The following is a 23114-nucleotide window of genomic DNA, read 5'->3' on the forward strand; positions in this document are numbered from 1 at the left end:
ACTTCGAAGGATGGAGGTAAGGAAAGAGAGTGAAGTTTCTATCTCATTTTTAGCAATTCATTCAATAAATTATTGGGTGCCTGTCAAGCGAGAAAAGCCACAAACGGGACATATTCTAGTTCAAGAACAGAGCTCGACAGTAAATATTTTTAAGTGTCTGTGGATCGCGTGAGTGAATGAAAAAATGAATAAACGCAATGCATTAAGGAGAGTGGCGTCTCTGAGGGGTACCCAGGGACTCGACGCCTAGAGTATCAGAGCCAAATTTCAAATTTTGCTTGACAGTTCCCGAATAATCACACCCAGTGAGAACAAAGAGAAAATGATTCAATAAAACAATGAACATTAAAGGAGAACGCGGCACCGAGGCCCCCACTAATTCTGTCTGCACTAGGCTACCGTAGTCGGGACGTTCTTAAGTAGTTTACGCGCTCGCGGCCGGTAGTGACGTCAGGAGGCTCGCGTCTTGCTGATAAAGTTGTGCGGGCATCCGGGTGCCGAACGCGCGCGCGGGACTTTCGAGCGACGCACCCGGGAACTGACCCTGACATGAGCCTCTGGGCGGACAAATACCGTCCCTGCTCGCTGGGGCGGCTGGACTATCATAAGGAGCAGGCGGCTCAGCTCCGCAACCTGGTGAGTCGACGGGCGGGGGATCGAGGAGAGGGGAGGCCCCAGCTCCAGCTTTTGGCGCCGCTGAGGAGTGAGGCCTTCCTGGCCGCTGCAGACGGTGACGAATCCTGTGGAGAGCAATAAAACAGGGCAGGGGAAAGAGTGTGGGGGCGAGGGTTGTGCTTGTAAACAAGGAAAGGCTGGCTGAGAATTGTCAACTGAGCCAAGACAAGCCCCACCCAGATGAAGTGAGAAAGCCCTGGATACAGATACCCGGGGTGGGGTGGGGGTGGGGGTGGGGTGGGGGTGGGAGGCGGGAGGCGGGAGGCGGGAGGCGGGGAGTGGAACGGGTGGAGGGAACAGCAAGTACAAAGTCCCTGAGGCAGGACCCTGCACAGCCGCTTCTGGGATTCTCAAGGCCATGTAGCTGGATAATAGTGGGCCAGCGGGAATAGTAGGAAATGGAGTGTATGTGTGTTTGGGCCAGGGTGTAGATTAAGTAAATTCGATAGAGTAAGATGGGAAGCCATTGGAGGGTTTTGTGCAAAGAGGTGACAACATCTGACTGACTTTTTAAACCAGCGTACTTAAAATTTCCTAGTGTCATTGTCCTCCTTTACAGATGGGAAGGTATTGGATTTATTAATTCCTAAGGCCATTTCTAATTCTAAAGTAGGTTATTAGGTTGTCCTTGAGTTTAACTCCCTGTGGAAGATTTTTACCCCCTAGCCTGAAGCCTGAAGCCTGTTTTTGTGCTGTAGTTTATAAAAGTGGCTAATGGCAATGTTTTGTGAGAAGCAAACAATTTTGTAGGCAATGGACTGGGAAGAAGAATCTTGAGAAAAATCTTGTGTCCGTGGAAGCCATTTATCCACACCCTGTAAGGACCTAAAAGTACTATATGTTGATCAAAGTGTTTTTGCGCATCGATTACAGGTACTATTTAAGTACTTTTTTAAAATGAAAACTAATATAAAAGGAACTCCATCCGTTTATATGAAAGTCATTAGAAAAGTTGATAGTGTTGTGAGATAGATTTTTTCCCTCTTCTTTAATTATAGGTATTCCATCTATGCTAATTTAGAATAAATCTATTAGACCTGTATACTTCTTTTATAGACAAGTTGCATTTTCTCACAATAGCTTTCACTTCATTTTTCTTGTAAGTGCACACTGACTGACTTTCACCTCCCTGTATTTACACTTCCTGAAGGCTTTCTCTTGGTGATGAAACCCCTAAGCTGACTTGAAATGCCTGGGAATTAATGTGCCCTGCCCCTTGCCCACTTTTCCAGTCAAGCTTCAGCAAAGGATTAATGAGACATAGCATGTCAGACTCTAGCTTCTGCGCCCTGAGTGCGTTAATACTGTGGTGTATTTTAACACTGGTTTCAAGAGTGTCCCAGCAGGATCAGTTCAAGCCCCACGTGCCCAGAATGGTATTTAAGTTGATAATACACTCTGCCTTTTCCTTCTTTTGCTTCCCAACAAAATTTTTCTTTACCTCCCAAATAAACCAAATGCACTCAGTTCTTATCAAAGGGACTGTTTGTGGAAACCCAAACTAAGACAGGTATTAATCTCAGTTACTGAATCATAATTTGATGGAATGGATCCAATAGCCAATCTTTCATTTAAAAAGTTCTCTAGGGAATTCTGACAGCCACGTTTTGGAGTTCTTACTTTCTAGCATATGGTGGTATCAAGCATGTGTTATGTTAGGTATATAATTATATAAAATTAATGCCAGGAAATAATGAACATTCCAGAATTAATTTTTTTTTAAAGTCTCTATATGTACACTCATACGCATATATATATTTGAAGTTTATAGGTAGAGATGCAATATATTGATACTTAAAAGAGTTTAATTCTACCTAGAACAGTTGTGTGATTAGGAAAATGCTCATTTTTGTTTTTTCTTTTCCCAGGTGCAATGTGGTGACTTTCCTCATCTGTTAGTGTATGGACCATCAGGTGCTGGTAAAAAGACAAGAATTATGTGTATTCTACGTGAACTTTATGGCGTTGGAGTAGAAAAACTGAGAATTGAACATCAGACCATCACAGTAAGCATTTCACTTTGAGGCCCTTCAAATATTTATAGCTGGGATTTTCAGTCCTCATCATGGATATATCGCCCTCCCCCACATTGCTCCCCCATGTGTGATTTAAGTAAGAATTTCACAGGTGACCCTGGTGCACAGGATTGAGAGCTACTGATTTATAGACCTAATTATTATAACCAGACTGAAGTCAGTTATGTTAGAAATGTGAGCAACAGGAGATTAGGGTAAAATGTAGGTGGTAGGATTCATTTTATATTACCTAGAAAATCAGTGGCTCAGCTGGAACTAGAACTCAGGTTTATAACGCTCATTGTTCTGAGAGCAATAGTGGGTATGGAAAAAAAGGGAATGATTTCGAGGAAAATTGTAAACAAAGAATAAGGCAACTTGGTAAAGATTGGCAGCTGACTGGGAAAGGAAGCATGAAGCTCTAGGATACTCATAGAGTTCCTGTAATCTTGCCCTGGCTGAGCTTCCAGCTTCATAACATGCAATGTATTTTCATGCTCTTTCCTTCTAGACCATGCTTAAGATCTAGCTGGAATGTCTGCTCTCACAGTGTCCCCCAACTCCATTAGAATTAATTTTTCCTTCTAGTACCCAGTTTATACTTTTAGAGTACTTACTTTGTTTTGCCTTCTGTTATGTTATATTATTATAGTTTTTACATCTTTTACTTTGAGAAGATAGTATTTATTTTTAAGTTATATAGGGAACACGGCATATTCATTTTCATATCCTTCATAGCCATTGCTATGCTGTCTTGTGCATAACAGACATTGAAAAAAAATGTATGCTGAGTGACTGGATGGTAAGTAGTGCTATTAATAGAATGTTTAGGATGATATATTTTAAGCTAATGTTGATTAGCTTGTATTTAGACACATTGAGTTTGATGTACATCCTGGTGGAAATTCTTATAAAATATGTAGGGAAAAATTCCTTGTTAGAAAGTTATGGAATCTGTAGGGAGAAAACTATAACATATAAAAGGACAAAGAATAAGAACTGATCAATGGAAAGATGTAGTATGCTCTCAGATATGTGGCTTAATAATTAAGATTATCTGTTTTCCCCCAGTTAGATTATAAATTTCCATTAAATTGAATTAAAATCCAACTTGTTTTTTAGTTGTGTGAAATTCTTAAAGTACATATAAAAGAATACATTTCTGAGACTGGCTAAAGTAATTATTTAAAAGATTTGTGAAATGGGACTTACATGAACAGATAATAAATCATATTGTAAAGCTACTATAATCAAAACAATATTGTGTTGGCATGGGAACAGAGAATTAGGTCAGTGGAACTTAATAGCCCAGAAATAAGATAGAGGACCTATTTCAGATCAGTAGGAAAAGAATGAGTCAGCACAATGTGCTAACATAAAAAGTTGAATCTCTATGAAACTTAATTTATAAAGATAAATTCCAGATGAAGTAAAGATTTAAATGTTAAAATGAAACACTGAGTTTCTTTCTTTTTTTTTTAATCCGCATCTGGGACTATTTTTTCCATTGCTTTTTCAGAGAATATGGAAGGGAGAGAGAGAAACATCAATGTGAGACAGACATACCGATTGGTTGCCTCCCCCCACCTGCCCTGACAAGGGCCGGGGATCAAGCCTACAACCAAGGTACATGCCCTTGGCTGGAGTCAAACCTGGGACCCTTCAGTCCGCAGGCCAATGCTCTAACCATTGAGCAAAACTGTCTAGGGCTGAAACACTATTTCTTTGAATAAAATTTAGTAGACACTGTATTGGTTAAGAACACCTTTTGATAGGAAAGATAGGAGCTATAGAAAAAATATATATATACTTGGATATATATGAATTTTTGAAGTTTGTATGACAGACACATAAAATCAATAGAAAAAAAATAATTATCAAAAATATTTGAAAGGAATGTGTTAGGTAAAAAGTTTTATAAACCAACAATAGAAAAGACAAAACACTGGTAGCAAATAGAATAAAAAATAGTCATGGAAGAGATATATAGATAGCCGGTAAGCATATGTAAAGATATGTAGACTACCTTTGAGATAGACAAGGAAAAGCAGTGTGAGTCTATTACATATATTCTGTAATACATATACTCTCTTATATTCTGTATCTTATATATTAATTATGGTATAAATATAGCATATTCATCCGTTGGCAAAAATTAAAGGCATGATGTAAAACCTACTGCAGATGGCGAATAGTATTTATTGCCAGGGGAAAAGTGAATTGTTAATTTTTTTTTGGAAGGGAGGCTGGTTATACATATACACACACATATAGAAGTTTAGAAAACATATCCCCTTCAGTCTAGCAAATTCTTTATTGGGAATCTATTGTCATAGAAATGAAAGCACTTCATGAGACATACAAGGATGTTAATTGTGAAATTATTTTACATGGCAAAAAGCATTCAACAGAATGCCCATCGGTATGACTAGTTTTGGGACACCCATGTTATAGGTTCAAATGCATCTGTAACACCCTATACCACTTGTCTGAGAGGGAGTACCTAAATATATTATTAAGTAGGAAAAGCAAAACAGCGAAATATGTTTGCCTATTTTACTTTTTACAAAAACACTGACATATAGAAATATATGTTTGTGTATTTTTGCGTGTTATGGAAAAGGCTTTGAAAGGACATATACAAGTTGTATATAAAGATGATAACAAAATGGTACGGAGATTTCTGGAGGTAGAGGAAAAATAAAATCTCAATAAAAACAGATGTGGATGACCCAATTTGTATAAAAACATGTTTATCTGCACAGTAATAAAAGAATGGGGTTAATGAAGTTAAAACATTAGTGGTTCTCTAAAGTTTTATTTTAGTAAGCATATATTGTTTATGTAATAAATAGTGAAATGCAGAATAGAGGAGAGATAGCCCATAAATGAGTGTTAAAAATATCTATTTTCTTTGCCCACAGACTCCATCTAAAAAGAAAATTGAAATTAGCACTATTGCAAGCAATTACCACCTTGAAGTTAATCCCAGGTAAGCTGCTACTATATAGAAATAAGCATTTTTATTTTTATTTATTTGTTTTTGTTAAACCTCACCTGAGGATATTTTTTCCATTTCCATTGATTTTTTAGAATGGAAGAGAGGGAGCGGGGGGAGAGAGAAAAAGAGAGAAACATTGATATGAGAAAGACACATTGATTGGTTGCCTCCAGCAATGCTCAAGCCGATGCTCTACCACTGAACCACACTGGCCAGGGTGAAATAAGCATTTTTAGAATAGTGGTGTTCAGACTTTTTAAAAAAGAGAACCCTTTCTTGAAGTGAAATCATGTATGAAAACATAGTATGTAAAACAGATGAAAGTGAAGCTGCCCTGTGTGAAATAGAGAGCCTAGACCCTTCTCAATTTGCCTTCTCTCTGAGAATCCCTCATTCCAATAATTTTGATAATTAAGTTTTCCTGCTTTACAGAGCTTGGTGCTTTACACAAAATACATTACATAGTAAGGTTTTTAAAAAAAAAATATTGACTCATTCAGAACTGATGAGCAAGACTGAATGGAGCAGGAGGAATAGAATTACAAGCTAATATGTATTCAGTATAAGGCATCTTGAGAAAAGTTTTACATGGATTATTATCTTTAGTCCTTAAAAAAACCCTAACAGACAGATATTATTATTTTCCCTAGGTATACCAAAGAAAATTAAGAGAAATAAGGTTGGTGGGAAGGGTATGATTATAAAAGTAGAGAAAGTTTTAATTCTATAGACAAAAGGAAAATGTTTTGGATTCTTGACTAGAAAATGATCATACTAAAGATACTCTATGTATGTTGACCTAATAATAGTGAGTTGAAAAAGACTCAATTTCTCATTGTGAGTTCCCCTGTAGCAAGAATAGTAAATTAGATATTAAGATGATTGTTTTTCAGGTGTTTGAAATTGACATTCAGCCTAAATTAAATTAACCAGATGACTTGTGTTGGTTTGTGAGCCACATGTCTTAAGTGCTAAAGCATTATGTGGGTATAAATGACAGATAATGCCTTTAATAAGTCAACAGTTTACAGAGTTCTGACTTTGTATCTTAAACTCCATTTACTTATTCGTTCCCTTACTAAGGGAATCAGCTCCATGCTAGTGCTGGGAGTAGATATGTCTAGACTTGTTCTCTCTCAGATCTTTGCTCTTTTGATGATGGGGAAGAAGAATGGAGATTAAATTTGTTTCAAAGAGTTATTTTTATATTTTGAGTAATTATAGTAATTATGAAATTAGCTATAACTAGGTAGTAACTAGTGTATGTACAGAAGTGCTAAAGTAATTGTTAAACTCTTAATTATTAGTTATTGCTCTTTTTAAGTTACAGTACACTTATTTAGTGTTTTCAGTGATGTTAATTAAACTATAATTGAGTATTGGAATATTGTTAGTATTTTTGATAATACTATCAAATACTATACTTAAAATATTTCAGTTTTAAAGTTTTGTGAATGTAATTAGGTTTTATTAATTTTGATTAAAATTTTAACTACTTAAGGTCTTCAACATTTTTCTTATAACATTAAAAATAAGGGCATAATACTTTCAAGGTGTGTATTTTTTTAATTATTATTTTTGTTTGTATAGTGATGCTGGAAATAGTGACCGGGTAGTAATTCAGGAGATGTTGAAAACAGTGGCACAATCACAGCAACTTGAAACAAACTCTCAAAGAGACTTTAAAGGTATGTGATAAAAAAAAATTCTTTTAGGCAGACACTCAAATTGTAAGGAATGCATATGAGAGAAAATGTAGTGGGAATTTGTTAATTTCATTTATTTAACAAATATTTATTAACCTTTTGTTCTGTGCCAACCATTATGCTACTTTTGGGAGTGGGGAATATAAAAGTCTGTAAGAGAATAGTGATCTCTGTTCTCATGGGAGTTTCTATATAGTTAAGTGGAATTGAATTTTGATGGAAAGAGGACTATTTGTTATTTTAAAACCAAATGAATAATGAAAAACTTTATTTAAAATAAGGTTATATGATTTAGAAATAACTGTTCTTAGGACCAAAGTTTTATGTTTATTATCAAATATTTAAATAAGTAAAAAGAAAATTAAAATAGACTATAATCCCATCATTGAGAGACCATTATTGTGGCACATTTGTCATTACCTTCCATTATTTATATGCATATATATGCACACATTCTTATAGAAGATTTTGTGATGATAAATATGCCAACATTTAGTGATTTTGATATATTTTGCAAATCCGAATTAGGGTGTGAGTTTATACTAACATCATTTGTCAACACTATGGATAATTACTTTTAATCTGTCAGATTTAAAATGCGAGTTTTTTGTTTTTTCAGTAAGTGTAGTAATTTTTTCTTTTGTCATTGCTCATTTTACTGTTTTGTGAATTGCCTGTGTATATTCCAGCCTACTTCTTATTTTTCCTCCTCAGTCTGTATTTCAAAATAAATTTATATTTACTTATTTATTTTTGCTACTGTAAATGAAGTCTTCTTATATTTGCTTTATTGTTTACATATATGATAGCTATTGATGTTTGTCTTAATTTTATATCCTACTGTGTTATTAAATTCTCTTATTGTTTGTAATAGTCTTTATAATATTTCTTTTGGGATTTTCAGATATGCATTCATATCATTTGTAAATAAAGATTGTTTCCTCTTCCTTTCTAATTTGTATGGCTTTAAATGCTTTCTCTTGTCTAATTATGTTTTGCTGCACCTCCAATACAGTGGTTAATAGGAGTAAAGATACTGAATGTTTTTGTCATGACTTGGGAAAGAGGAGAGCTTTAAGGTTTCCCCATTTAGTTAGTTACTAGATTTTGACCTGAAGTATATCTATTTGATCATGGTAAGAAAATATCCATAATTTTATATTTTATTGAGTGTTTCTAACATGAATGTGTGTTAAATTTTTCAAGTGCTTTTTTTGTATCCATACATGTGTTTTTATGACTTTTCTTCTTAGTTCTATTAATATAGTAGATTATATTACTGGGTCTTCTAATGAAACTGCTTTGCATTTCTAGAGTAAACCTCACTTGGTCATGTATTAATTTTTTAGATATGCTTCTGTTTTCTGACTACCGGATTTATTTTTGTATCAGTTGGTTTTTACTACTTTTTTTGGTGCTATTTTGGTCACGTTTCGGGATCAATCTCTTTGTCTCTATTTTTCCCATTGTGTTCAATTTGGATCTTTTTCCAGAGTTTCTCCTCATTGTGAAACATTGCCTTGGAAGGACATTTCCATTTTGTTATTTTCAGTCTACTGCTCTGTCGAACCTTATTGCATCAAGTTTCCATCACTCTCAGCCATGAGCTCAGTCCTGAATAATGAGGAGGAAGAAGGATATAGATATTCAAGTTAAAGTTTGTTTTGTTTTTCCTCTCAGTGGTTTTATTGACAGAGGTTGACAAACTCACCAAAGATGCTCAACATGCCTTGCGTAGAACCATGGAAAAGTATATGTCCACCTGCAGATTGATCTTGTGTTGCAATTCTACATCTAAAGTGATACCACCTATTCGTAGTAGGTGCCTGGCAGTTCGTGTGCCTGCTCCCAGCATTGAGGATGTAAGTCAAGTTACGTATTTGTTTTGGTAAAAACACAGCGAAGTGTATCAGTAATTCAGGAACATCTATGTTCTGGATGCTAATCATTAGTAGATCCACAAACCAATATATATATAATAGTAAATACCAGATACCAATATAGAAAAAGTGGTTTTTTGCTTTAAATTATCTTTTACCTTAAACTAGTAGGTACAATCAAACTTCAGTTCTCATATGTCTTCCATCTTAAACAATTGGGTTCTTGACCAAGCCATTCACAGAAAAAATGTCTCAGCTGTTGAACAACCCTTTCTTACTGATACATCAACATGACAAAAAGCTTGAGAATGCTGCTCAGTTTACCCCTAACCTCATGTTGTTAACATCTCAGGAAATTGCCCTCTGAATATTTTTGTGCGTTTTCTTGCTTTTGTTGCTGGCAGAATGGACGATTAACACAATTTTAAAACATAAAGAGGCCATCAAGACTGCTAATGTTGCTAAGGGTGTGAAAGAAACAATGATCACAGGCAATTGAAGAGGTAGAAAAACCGTTGATTTGGATAAACAAAAACCAGTTAGCTGGTAACAGGATTTCAGTGGCAGTGATATGTGAAAAAGAGATGCTGCCCATTGACTTCCTGAAAGACATGCCTGGAACAGGTACTGAAAGTGCTTTGTTTAATGCTAGGAGGGGGTGGTTTGATAAATTTAAGAAAAGAAGCGTTTATAGATTAAGTAGTACATTAGACCTGTCCTGTATATAAGGAAGGTTAAAATGGGATCATTTCGGGGTCTGGAACTAATCAATTCAATTTACATTATTTCTAATGGGAAAAAATGACTCGGTTTTGGAACAAATCTCTTCTTGAACAACCTTCTGGAATGAATTAAGTTTGAGAACCAAGGTTCCACTGTATTATGAATTTTACTAAATTATAGAAAGGTTAGTTATTTAGTGTCTTTTACCTCAGCCTAATTTATTTGGCTTTGGAGAAGACTTGAGTATGGAAGAAATAAGTTTTGCAAGGAGATGATGTGAGAATACCTACTGCCTAGGGAGGGGACCAGAGATAGTGTGAGAACATAATATACAGGGATGGGCAAAGTAGGTTTATAGTTGTTCCTATGGAAAGAGACATGCAGGTTAAAATTATTATAGTAGCTTTATTAACTCAAAAGAATGTCACAACTGTAAACCTACTTTTTCCCACCCTTTTATATGTTTGTATCATTCTTAATAGCTATCAGTGAAAATATTCTCATGATAAGTAGTTTTCTTGCCATTAATAGATTTGGGGCAATTTTATGCAAAGTAGGGATAATATGTGACATTGTGTTATTTTCAAAGTGGTAAAATAACTTTATTTTAAGTTTCAGTTGTAAACATTTTAGGTGTAATACAGTTAAAAGGGTTTATAAAGCAGGCAGGATTACCAGGTTTCACCACTCCTGCAGACACCTTTCATATCTTAGTCCATGCAAATAAAGCCTTCTGAGTGTGTGGAATTCATCCCAGGTCACTCAACTTGGCAGCTCTGCCCTTGCCACCAACCTGGGACCCTGTGTCTCCTCCCAGCTGCCATGAGGAGGCTTGAAGGCTTGAACCTGGGACCAGGTCTTCCCCTACTTGCAGGGCCAGCTGCTGCCTCTTCCTGACAGGTAGGCTAGACCCCTGGCTTCCTGCTGAAGGACCATGTGGATTAGGGTAAGATAGTGACCAAAAAAGGGGGATCTTTGAAGATGTTATCAACAGAAAGTGTTTCTGTATACTGTTTGACAGATTGCTCATTTTTGTTAATTATTTCATTATAGATTTGCCATGTTTTATCTACTGTGTGCAAGAAGGAAGGTTTGAATCTTCCTTCACAGCTGGCTCATAGACTTGCAGAGAAGTCCTGCAGAAATCTCAGAAAAGCCCTACTCATGTGTGAAGCCTGCAGAGTGCAACAGTGAGTGAAGGGTACTTACCACAAGAAACATTTTGGAAAATATGCACACTTCCATTTAATTTATTGTGTTTTCTTTTTGTCCTATAGATATCCTTTTACTGCAGATCAAGAAGTCCCTGAAACAGATTGGGAGGTATATCTGAGGGAGACTGCCAATGCTATTGTCAGTCAGCAGACTCCACAAAGGTAACCATTGTAAAAGATGACTGAAGGTTTGGTCATCGAGGTAGTGCAGCTATTCTGAGTTTTAGGTTAGTGGTCTTATACTAGCACCATGCAATTTAGAATTATAATTAAGTCTTGAATCTAAAGACTAAACTTTTAAAGAAAAGGGAGAATATAATTTTAGAAATTTAATGGTTTAGAATGCAGTGGAACCTCGATTCTCGAACTTAATTTATCCTGGAAGGCTATTCGAGAGTGATTTGTTCAAAAAGTTAATTATTTTTTTCCCATTAGAAATAATGCAGATGGAATTAATCTCTTCCAGACCCCCAAATGATTCTCTGTTTTTACCTTTCCTACTGTTTCGCAAGTACTTTCACTTAGCAGTGCCAGCACTCTTGATGGCCTCTTTATGTTTTAAAATTGTGCTGTTGCTTTCTCATACCATACTCAGTAGCCAGATCAGACATGCAAACACCTCTATCATACTTTGCAGTTTGACCTTTTTAAAACTCAATTGTTGTTCTCACAACTTTTCTTTTCACTTTGCTACTATCACTAACCTTAGGACTTATGGTGATTTATTGTACATATTTAATAATAATAAGCAGCAATAAAAGCAAAAAGTCACGAAAATATTCACGGAACAATTTCCTGAGATGTTAATGCAAAGTTTAGGGGTAAACTGACTCATACTTGCGCATTCTTTCCTTTGTTGCCTGAGAGGCATGTGACTAATCATACAAGTTTCAGCATGAAAGGGTTGTTGGGTCCAGAACTGAAGTCTTGTTTTACACGAAAACATTTTTTTCTCTGAACAACTTGGTCAAGAACTGAATTGTTCGAGACGGAAGATGTTCGAGAACAGATGTTTGACTCTAGTTGGTGTGGTATCATGGCTTTTATTAAGCTGTTGACATGTGAATTTGGAACTTATACATAAATTAAAACACATCTTGGAATTTTTAGTTTTTTAATATCAAAAAGAAGAGTAAACAACTTTGTAATTGATGCCTCATATGGTAGAAGGACACCAGACTAGGAGTCAGACTTCTAATTCTTCTACTGATTTTTAGGTATGATACAGGTTCTGTTAAAAATAATACTGTGCATATGCCATTAGGATTTAGGAAGTGTATTGTGACACACAGATACGCTGCACAGTTGTTTCCATTTATTTCTGTATGTTTGTTACTCAGTAGTGGCCATACTGAAAATGCTTCAACCACTAGTTGTTTGGTTCATGACAATTTTGATTGAGAAGGGCAATCTGCTTTTCTCCAGTCAATGGGGAAAAAAGGGGACATCAGTAATTCTTTCGACAATAAAGATTAAAAAAAAAAAAAAAAAAGACAGTCTTGAGGCCCACTCCCTTTGGCAAGCCTGGAGAATGTTCCTTTGGCTCACTGAGACACAGTCTCCTACTCTTACTGCCTGTCAGAACTAGAAACCATCTTCAGACTTCAGAGAAGGTAGTTTTAGGAAACAGAATAGACTGAGTCAATCAATAAAATTTAAGCTAACCTGGTTTATATGAACATAATCATAAGAAGAATACGCCATGTTCCTCCTCTTGGGTGATATATCTGATGAATTCTAATTTTTATAAGAGAGACTTCAAAGGGTTTATAACATGTACTCTTTGGATGCCTTCTAGATTAGTGGAGGTATACAGTCATATATAATGGGTACTTAGTATTTCATCAGGGTTTGCTTTGAATTCCTATGATTCAGTTATTTTAGTTGAATAAATTAATAGTTTTCAAAAAGTGTTGAACATCACAAGTAGTCTCTTCAAAAAAGAAACCTTGACTTTAGGAAAAAGTGTGCAACCCATTTTGTAAAATATTGAGTCAGTGAAGAAACCTCAGTCTAGTCTTATGAGTCTTTTGCTTTTGTAAAATATTTCCACACTGAAGATGACTTTCTTCTTTTTGCTCTGATTTTAAAGAAAAACTGGTGATAGTAGTAGTACTATTATTATTATGCTTTAATAATCATGTTTTATTTTTGAGATATACTACCATGTCTGAGAATAATCAGTGGCTTTGGAGTCAGACTTGAGTTAAAATGCAGTCTCCACCACATGAGTTTTGATGGAAGCTTAACATCTCTGAACTTTAAGTTTTTTTCAGTAAAAGAGAATGGTGGTGTTTGGAATGAAGTGTACTGCAGTGAACTTGATATAGAGTAAGGGGTTAGAGAAATGCCTTGTCAGACATTGGAAGGGTATGGACTTTGGAGTAAGAGAGATCCGTGCTTAAATCATGCCTCTGCTGTGGTCAGCTTGGTCAATTGACTTAATCTACCTGAGTCTTAGTTTTCACATCTCAAAAATAAGGAGATGATACCCACTCACAGCTGGTGTGAGGACTGAGTTTTAAGTTATTATTTACAGTCTCACATAGCACAAGGGTGGGGAATGTCTGGCCTGCGAACTGTATCTCACTCTGCCAAGGCCTCACCAAAGAAGTAGTTACAGCCTCACATTAGAGGTGAATTAATTAAATGTTTGAACAAATATAGCAGGCTAATTTTTAAGTTGATAATTTTGTATGGCCTGCAAATGATATAAATATCCAAATGGCCCTTGGCAGAAAAAAGGTTCCCCACCCCTGACATACCAGGTGCTTAAAAACATGCTGGGTTTAAAAAAAAACCCAAAACTTTCATTAAGCATTATTATGGCACAGCTTCATACTCCTGGATTCCTAGAATGGGGTTTGAACTTCTACTTTAAAGAAATCTTTCATATATCACCTTCCTGATTAATCTGAAATAATAGAACATCTGTGATATTATTTTAGTGAAGATTCAGAATATTTTTTTCTCTTTAGGGTAGATAAGTATATACATAGAGAGACAGATAAAAATACTTGTGTTTGAAATTTTAATTGTCTCTGTTTTTCTTACTGTTTTAAAATGCCTTGTGTATTTTCTCTCCTTCACTCGTTTCCCTCCCAGAAATGTTATGAGAGGGGTCTAGAATTAAAGGCTCAGAGACTGAAATGTTCATGTTCGCTTACACAGCCTAGTTCTCTGCTTACCTAGAATGACAGGACAGCTTTGTTTCCTTGCTATATTGCTTTTTTGAACTCTAGGCAGTAGCATTATATATCATCCTAATATTCCTTTGTCACTTGTATAATTGATCAGTGATTGATGAAAGATTTCTTTAAACGAGTGAAGGAGAGAAAATACACAAGGCATTTTAAAACAGTAAAAAGATTTTTTCAATCTTTTTATGACACTTTCCAGATGTCCTAGGTATCATCTATTTGAGGGAAAAAATAAACATATTACTTCATGTGTCATTAAAGTATGTTTGAGTTCATGGTGTGAAATAAACTCATCCTTCACTATTCATGAAATCTTAATTTGTATCTGATACTTTCATGGTATTTTGATGTAATTAATAACAGTATAAGTGTTGTCAACTCTAAAAGAGTTCTGAAAATTTTCTTTCAGAAAAATGAACTGGAATTAGAAAAAGCTATATGTGTATGCTATGTGTGATAAACCATTTAAGAAAATGTCTGTATTGGATTGTTTAATTCATAAAGTATAACAGCACATTAGGTACTTGGAAAAATTACTGCTTATTTTTATCACAAAATATTACTATGTTTTATGTAGGCTCCTTGAAGTTCGTGGAAGACTCTATGAGCTCTTAACTCATTGTATTCCTCCTGAAATAATAATGAAGGTAAGCTAATTTCACATCTTGAACCTTTTATAAGCATAAAGTTTGAACTTTGGGTGGGTGATCACAGGGCTTTTGTAGTCCTCAGATAGCACTGTTCCCTCTTATCCAGTTCATTAATTCAGCAGCTATTTATTGATTCTCTACTGTATGCCAGCCACCATAAGGGAAATATTGAAGAAGACAGGAGAGGTCCTGCCTTCAAAGAAGTTTTATTTTTAGTGGGGTGAGATTAGAAACAAGAAGCAAAAGGATTTCAGAATAAGTGTTATGAGGGAAGTAACAAGGGGAAATAATGGAGAGTGGAGCTATGGAAGGTCAGCAGTAGCTTCTCTGAGGAAGGTTATGCTTAAACTAAGACTCGCAGGATTAAAAGAAGGGAACCATGTAAATGACTGGGAAACAAGTATTTCAGACTGCTAGGTTCAGTGCATGTGGGGAATGAGTCTGAGCTGTGGAATATTGTAAGGCACAGCTTTAGAATTCGCCTGTCAGCTACCTACCTAGCTAGCTAGATTGATTTGTTAGGGACTGCAGGTTTTGTTTGTTTGTTTATTTGTATTTACATGGAAAAATTCAAATGATACCAACTATACCAAAAAAAAAAGTGGAGGTCTACCCTTTCATTTCCATAGATAACCAGTTTTAATAGACTTTTGTTCACATAGAAATAAGCCTTTATTTGTGGTGTGTGTGTGTGTGTAGTTTCCCGTAACTTGACAGTGTTCTGCACTGTTTCTCATTCAGCATTGTAGCATGAGTATTGGTTCATGACAGTCCATATTTACCTAACTCCTTTTAGTGGATGAATGGGATTCCATTGTATAACTGTATCACAGTTTTTTTTAATATGACCCCATTAGTGGTACTTTAGGTTGCTTTATATATTATGGTCATAATTAATAATGTCATAGTAAGCATCTCTGTACTTATATCTTTGCATCCTCTTACATTTAAATATTTGGATTTGGAATATGTTAGATAATTACCACATTTTTACATTTAAAAAAGGTAAACTTTTTTTGCTTTTGGATGAAGACTGCTAGTCCATATAAAAGAATTAAGGAGTTCACAAATAAAAAAAGAACATATTTAACTTGAACATATTTAACTTAAGATTTACTTCTGAATGAGAGAAAGAAACCTTGTTTGGCTAATATTTTTTAAAATAATTACTTTTTTAATTACTAGTTATCTTTTTTTAGGGCCTTCTCTCAGAACTTTTACATAATTGTGATGGACAACTGAAAGGAGAAGTGGCCCAGATGGCAGCTTACTATGAACATCGTCTACAGCTGGGTAGTAAAGCCATTTATCACTTGGAAGCTTTTGTAGCCAAATTTATGGCACTTTATAAGAAGTTCATGGAGGATGGATTGGAAGGCATGGTATTCTGACATTTATCAGTAATTTTTCTTAATATGTCTCAGTATCATCATTTATATTCAGTTTATATTGGAAGAGCTGCAGGTAGAATAAACTAACTTTACTTAACCATGTCCTGTTTGTGTTTTTTGTAATAATTCCTCTGTGAACTATTAATCATTATTCTCTAAGTTAAATAATTATTCCTGTACTATTGAAGTATATTTAAAGGGCATGTCTAGAAACTTTAAAAGCCAGGAACATGATTTTATTTTAAAAATTTGTTATCCATGTATGCAGTGTTGATCCTCCCATTTTCCACTTAATCTTTCACCTGCTGGAGGACATTTACACATAAAACAAAGATTTTTATATGTGTGAATTTCCTATTTATGTATAAATTTTCTATCCTCCAGGTGACTACTTTTGGCCACAGGTACATAAGTCTACTTGTCAAGTCATTACCTCTAGTCATATTTTTTTTCAACCAAGAATTATGGTTTTGCAGAAATATAAGAATTAATTTTGAAATACAACATGGGTGTGGGAAATATTACAGGTACCATTTTTATTGAGACTGCAAAATCCAACCTTGATTTCAGTGATTCAGATTTGGTATTAGATTGGCTAATAAGAAATAAGCATGTTTCATTAAGTGTTTGAGACGTGAATATGCATCATGCAGTTCTGAAGCAAAGGTATATTACTGTAGAAGTAATTTTTAAACAAGTGTACTATTATGCCATTGGTCTTGTCCTTTGAAACTTTTTTTTTTTTTTCAGAAATTTGCCTCATGGAACAAAGGGTTTGTTTGACAAGTCTATATGACAGGCTCTGAACATTTCTTTAATTTTGTGCAACAAAAGCAGCACTCAAAAACTACACCAATAAGCTGACATAAAAGAAGGTTTTAAGTTTAAATAAGTTAAATTACCTGTATAAGGATATTGGGGAAACCTCCTCTTGTAGCAGTTTGTGATAAACAATCAGGAGTTGTTTAATTGACAGGCGCAGCTAGACACAAAAAAACCCTAACACAATTTTAGCCTTATGGGAAACTTCAGATCAAAAGAAATGATAGTTGCTTTTTCTTTGGTACTAGTCAGGCCCCAACTAGCTGTCTCAGTCCTGGGAGTCCTCCATATTAGGAGAGATATTGCTATTTTAACACAAAAAACAACAACTGGGAAGGTGAGGTTTGGATGAGGTAGGGCTATTTTAATTTGGAAAAAAGAAAAGTAAAAATAATATTGGAATTATCTTTAAATTTTTAAAGTGCTGTACTTGGAAGCATAAGTAAGTAGTCTTATAATTTGCATTTCTTTAGAGCAGTGCTTCTCAGAGTGGAATCAACATCAGCATTAGCTGGGAACTCAGAAATGTACTGTCAGGTTTCATCCCAGACCTACTGAATCAGAAACTATAGGGATGAACCTCATCAGTCTTTGTGTTGTACCACCCCTCCGGTGTTTCTAATGCACACCTAAGTTTGAGAACCACTGCTCTGGAGAATCCAAACTTAGAATCAGTAGATTTGAGGGAGACATTTTAGTTCCATATGAACAGGAACTTTATAACAGCAGCTCTCTTATAATGATATGGGATGCTTGAGAGCTCTTTATACGTAGAAAGTGTTCAGGTGGAGAATTGATGGAGATGAAATGCTTACTGTATATGCTAGGCATTGCACTGGGTCTTTATATGTATTATGTCATTATAATCTTACAACTATGAGATAAGTATTATCTCTGTTCTGTATAGTAAGAAACTTAGGTTTAGAGAAACGAAGTATAATTTATGCAATAAGCAGCCATTTAAAGTCTGTGGTTTAATTTTTGACAAATGTATTAAATGTAATCACCATTGCCATCAAGATAACGGATTCCATTACCCTAAAAAGTTCCTTTCATCATGGTCCAAGTGACCACTGATCTGTTTTCTGTCACTATAGGTTAGTTTTGCTTATTCAAGAATTTAAATAGTGTTACATACTATATGATCTTTTGTGTAAGGCTTCATTCTCTCAGAGATTCATCTATATTGTTATATGGTTTACTAATTTTTAAAATTTTTATTGATCAGTATATACATATATATATATATATATATATTTTAAAACCCATTCACTTGTTGATAGACCTTTGGGTTTCTGCGTTTTGGTTATTTCTAATATAGTTGCTCTGAATGTTTACCAGTCTTTTTGTGGACATAGGTTTTCATATCTCTGGATTAAATACATGGGAATGAAATGACTGGACATAAGATAGATACAAGTTTAACATTTAAGAATTGGCCACAGAGTTTTCCAAAGTGATTGTACTATTTTACATTCCTACCAGCAATACATGAGGGTGGTAGTTGTTCCTATAAAGTTAGTTTTATGGATTTTCTATCTTCTCTGTTTTAATTTTTTTATTTCCTTTTTTATCGCTATTAATCCCATTCTACTTTTGATTTAGTTTGCTCTTATATTTCCAGAATCTTAACATAGGTATTTAGATCCCTAATTTTAGATAATTCTTTTCTAATATTTAAAATTTGAAATTTCATCCTGAACACTGATCTAGCTTCCTTCTACGCATGTTTATATCCTTTGTTTTCCTCCTATTTAGATCCAACTGTTTTCTAATTTCACTTGTGATTTTTTCCTTTGACCAAATGATTACCTGGAAATATGTTAATTTCCAAATAATTGAGATTTTCCAGAAATATTTTCAATTCTGTCATTGTTAATTTTCTGAGAGGAACATTGACATCTCCAACCATGATTATGGATTAGTCTAATTCAGTTCTTTTGGGTTTTACTTCCCCAAAGGAGGTTAGGATTGTCTTTCTAATGAATTGGCCCCTGTATCATTTTGAAATGCCTCTTTCTGGTAACATTTCTTGCTCTAAATTTGCTTTATCTGATATTAATATAGCCACTCTAGCTTTTTTAAAATTAGAATTTGCATCATAGACATATTATAGCTAAGGTCTGCTCGCAGTAAATTCTCTGAATTTTGTTGATCGGGGATGTATCTGTTTTGTCTTCATTTATAGAATTCTTGGTTTATTAATTTTTTTCTTTCAGCACTTTGAATATTTCATTTTACTGCCTTTTGGTCTATTATTTCTGATGTGAAGTTGGCTAGTTACCTTACAATTCCCTTTTACATGATGCATCGCTTTCGGTATTTTTTTTTCCTTTGGATTTTAGCAATGTGACTATGCTGTGTCTAGTTGTAAGTTTTCTTTCTGTTTATTGTGTTTGGGGTTTGTTTCGTTTCATCGACCAGATTATTATGAGTAGTATTAGTATTATATCAGCTTTAGGAGTTTTCAGCCATTATTTTTACAAAATTTTTTCTGACCTGATGTTTCATCTCCATTGAGATACCTATTACTCATATGCTAGAATGCTCAACATTGTCTGCCTATTCATTTTTCTTTAGTTCTATTTCTCTCTGTTGTTTGGACTAGATAGTTTTATTAAAAGATCTTCATTTGAGTTCATTGATTTCTTCTACCACTTAATAACTGTTATATAATTTATTTTTCTAGTATTTGAACATTTTAACTCTAGAATTTCCATTTTGTTCTTTTTTATAGTTTCAGTTTTTCTATTGTGATTCCCTACTTCTTTGTTAGCATGTTTTCCTTTATTTCTTTGAACATATTTATAATTTGCTTTGAATTCTACTAAATCCAACATTTCCGCTCACTCAACTTCAGTTTCTATTGACTGCTTTTCCCCCCCTGTGTATCATTATACTTCTTTTTCCCCAGTATGTCTGGTAATTTCTGGCTGAAAACTTTAATGTTACATAATATATTTTAGCAACTTTGGATTCTCTTTTGTATTTCTAATTATTACTATGTTTTTTGTTCCTTTGTTTCATAGCTTACCTAGACACAAACTGTGTCATTTGTGTTCCTTGTATTATTCAGCTAATGATGTTTCTGCTCATGTGTTTTCATTGTAGTCTGGCTTCATCCTTCTGCCTGGTTAGTTTAATATTCAACCAATGATTTGGGCAAAGTGTGAGCTCAGGCATTTTAAGATTGGGATTTTTAAGTCTGCTGAGCTATATGTGGGTTGAAGAACACATTCAAGATTACAACCAGTTCTCAGTATCCCTTGGTTTTCACTTTTCCAGTTTAGCAGTCAGGTAATATGTCAATCAAGAGCTAATCCTAACCTCTCTGTAGCTCTTTTACTTACAGTATCTCTTAGTTCACTTCATTATCTGATTGATCTCTCAAGGGCCATGAACAAGACTTAACCTTGGGGTAGCAAAGCTGTAATTTTTCCCATTGTTTTGGAACTAATTCTGCCACTTTTATCCACCAAAGCTATGAGATTTCCTTTTTCCCACCTGAATTGAGTCTACTACTGGGGATGCAACTAGCCTTGAACTTACAAAGCTACTATTTTTACTGACCAAGTGATAGGTCATAGAGTTGCTGTGATTTTTAGCCAAAGCTAAATCGATTTTTTTAACAATAGACATTTTTTAATTTGTTGTCTGATTTTGATAAATTTTCTGTGTACTGATTGTTTTTTTGACAACTTTGACCACTTTTACACTTTTTTGCATTGGGAAAGCACCCAATCTCCTCCCATTTCAATTAGTAGAAATAGCCCTCCACTGCTGCATTTCTTCATTTTTTGTACATCCAAATAGCAATCTGATATTTTCGTTCATTCTGAAATAGTGTCTTTAGCTTTTTATTTTTATTTTTAAATTTTATTTTTGTTTAAAATATTACAGATGTCCCTTTTTCTCCCTAATGACCCATTCCACCCCATCCCATCCCCCTCCCCAACTTTTTAAGTTCCTATGGTGAATTCTCTCCAGGGTTTTTGTTTTAGGAAGGTGTTTTTGCCAAATCAAAATTATTTTTATTTTGCATTCTTTTTAAATCCTTTTATTTGCTTTTTCTCAAGAGGTTATCTTCTCAGAAAATATTTCTAAACAAGTCATTTTTTTTTTTGAGGCTTTTTTCCCCCAATTTATTTCTTAAAATATTACAGATGATCCCCTTTTTTCCCCATTGACCCCTTCCACCCTGCACTCACTCCCCGCCCCAGGCCTTCCCCACACTATTGTCTGTGTCCATGGGTTATGCATATATGCATATAAGTTCTTTGGTTAATCTCCCAACCCACCCCTGTCTTCCCTCTGAGACTTGTCAGTCTGTTCCATGCTTCTGTGTCACTGAATCTGTTTTGTTCATCAATTTATTATGTTCTTTAGATTCCACGTATAAGTGATATCATGTGATACATGTCTTTCTCTGCCTGGCTTATTTTGCTTAGCATAATAATCTCCAGGTCCATCCATACTGTCCCAAAGGGTACAAGATCCTCCTTCTTTACAGCTGCATAGTATTCCATGGTGTAAATGTCCCACAGCTTTTTTATTCACTCATCTACTGATGGGCACTTGGGCTGTTTCCAGATCTTAGCTATTGTAAATTGTGCTGCTATGAACATATTGTAAATTGTGCATATATTCTTTCTAATTAGTGTTTCAGGATTCTTAGGATATATTCCTACAAGTGGGATGACTGGGTCAAAAGGCAGTTCCTTTTTTAGTTTTTTGAGGAACATTTTTAATGGATGTAAAATTATTTGGCAGTTTTTTTTTTTGTCTGCCTTAAAAATATTGTCTTTTGGTTTGCATTGTTTCCGAAGAGAGCTCTGCATTCTAATCTTTTTTCCTATGTTTTTTTTCTTCTTTATTTTATTTTGCTTCCTGTGGCTGCTTTATTTTATTTTACTTCCTTTGCAACTTGTCTTTATGGCTAGTTTCTAGCAGTTTGATTAAGATATCTTAGTGTGATTTTTTTGTGTGTTTATCTAGCTTTATATTGTGCTGCAGTTGTGGTTCTTGGATTTGTGAGTTTATATATTTTGTCATATTTGGAAAAATTGAGCCATTTTCTTATTTAAAGAAAATGGCTTAATTTTTCTGCCCCCTCCTCTGAGACTCTAGTTACATCACTGATGGACTTCTTGATAGTGTCCCATAAGTCACAGAGTCTCTATTCCCCTCTGCCCCAGGCTTTTCCAAACTGTCCTTTAGTTTAAAGTTTATTACCTTCAAATTCACTATTTTTTTGCATAGTTTAACCTGCTTTTAAGACTGTCCAGTCACATTTTCATTTTAAATATTGAATTTTTCAGCTCTGGAAGTTTCATTTGGTCCTTTTTTACATTTTACATTTCTCATTCTTTTCATGATTTTCTCTAAATCTTTCTAATATATTTTTAATAACCCTTTTGAAGTCTGCTATTTCCATCTTACTTGTCATTTCTAGATCTGTTTGTATTGACTGATATTTATCCTGATTGTGAGTCACATCCTGCTTTTTTCTATGTGTGTAAGTTTTTATTAGACACTGGCTGTCTTGAATATTACCTGTAATGTTATACCTCTGAGTGTCTGAATTCTATTTTATTTAAACAGTGTTGCACTTAGTTTTGGCAAGGAGTTGATTAGCAGTTTGATCGTTTTTATGTTTGTTTTTGACCATTTCTTAGGGTGCCGTAGTTTAGTCTTTATCCGTAGTTTAGTTTTGCATCTGAGATATAATCTCTCTGGTGTGTCTACTGCATGTCCTGGAGACACTGATGTGTCACCATCCTGAGTCACTAAAACTCAGATGTCTTCTAGTCCTGAGTGAACTTTGGGAATTGTTCAGC

General features: G+C 34.7%; 1 protein-coding gene across 1 annotated transcript; it reads left to right on the top strand.

Moving 5' to 3' along the window:
- The first annotated feature begins 472 nt into the window (after positions 1-472).
- Positions 473-22241, top strand: RFC3 (replication factor C subunit 3). Its single transcript, XM_016218369.2, has 9 exons — positions 473-636; positions 2544-2681; positions 5615-5682; positions 7282-7379; positions 9078-9259; positions 11054-11190; positions 11278-11376; positions 14992-15061; positions 16264-22241. Exons 1-9 carry the CDS (start codon positions 550-552, stop codon positions 16453-16455), a joined length of 1071 nt encoding a protein of 356 aa, XP_016073855.1. The 5' UTR covers positions 473-549; the 3' UTR covers positions 16456-22241.
- The last annotated feature ends 873 nt before the right edge of the window (positions 22242-23114 follow it).

This window comes from Miniopterus natalensis, chromosome 2, assembly GCF_054644295.1.
Source record: "Miniopterus natalensis isolate mMinNat1 chromosome 2, mMinNat1.hap1, whole genome shotgun sequence".
Classification (NCBI taxonomy): domain Eukaryota; kingdom Metazoa; phylum Chordata; class Mammalia; order Chiroptera; family Miniopteridae; genus Miniopterus; species Miniopterus natalensis.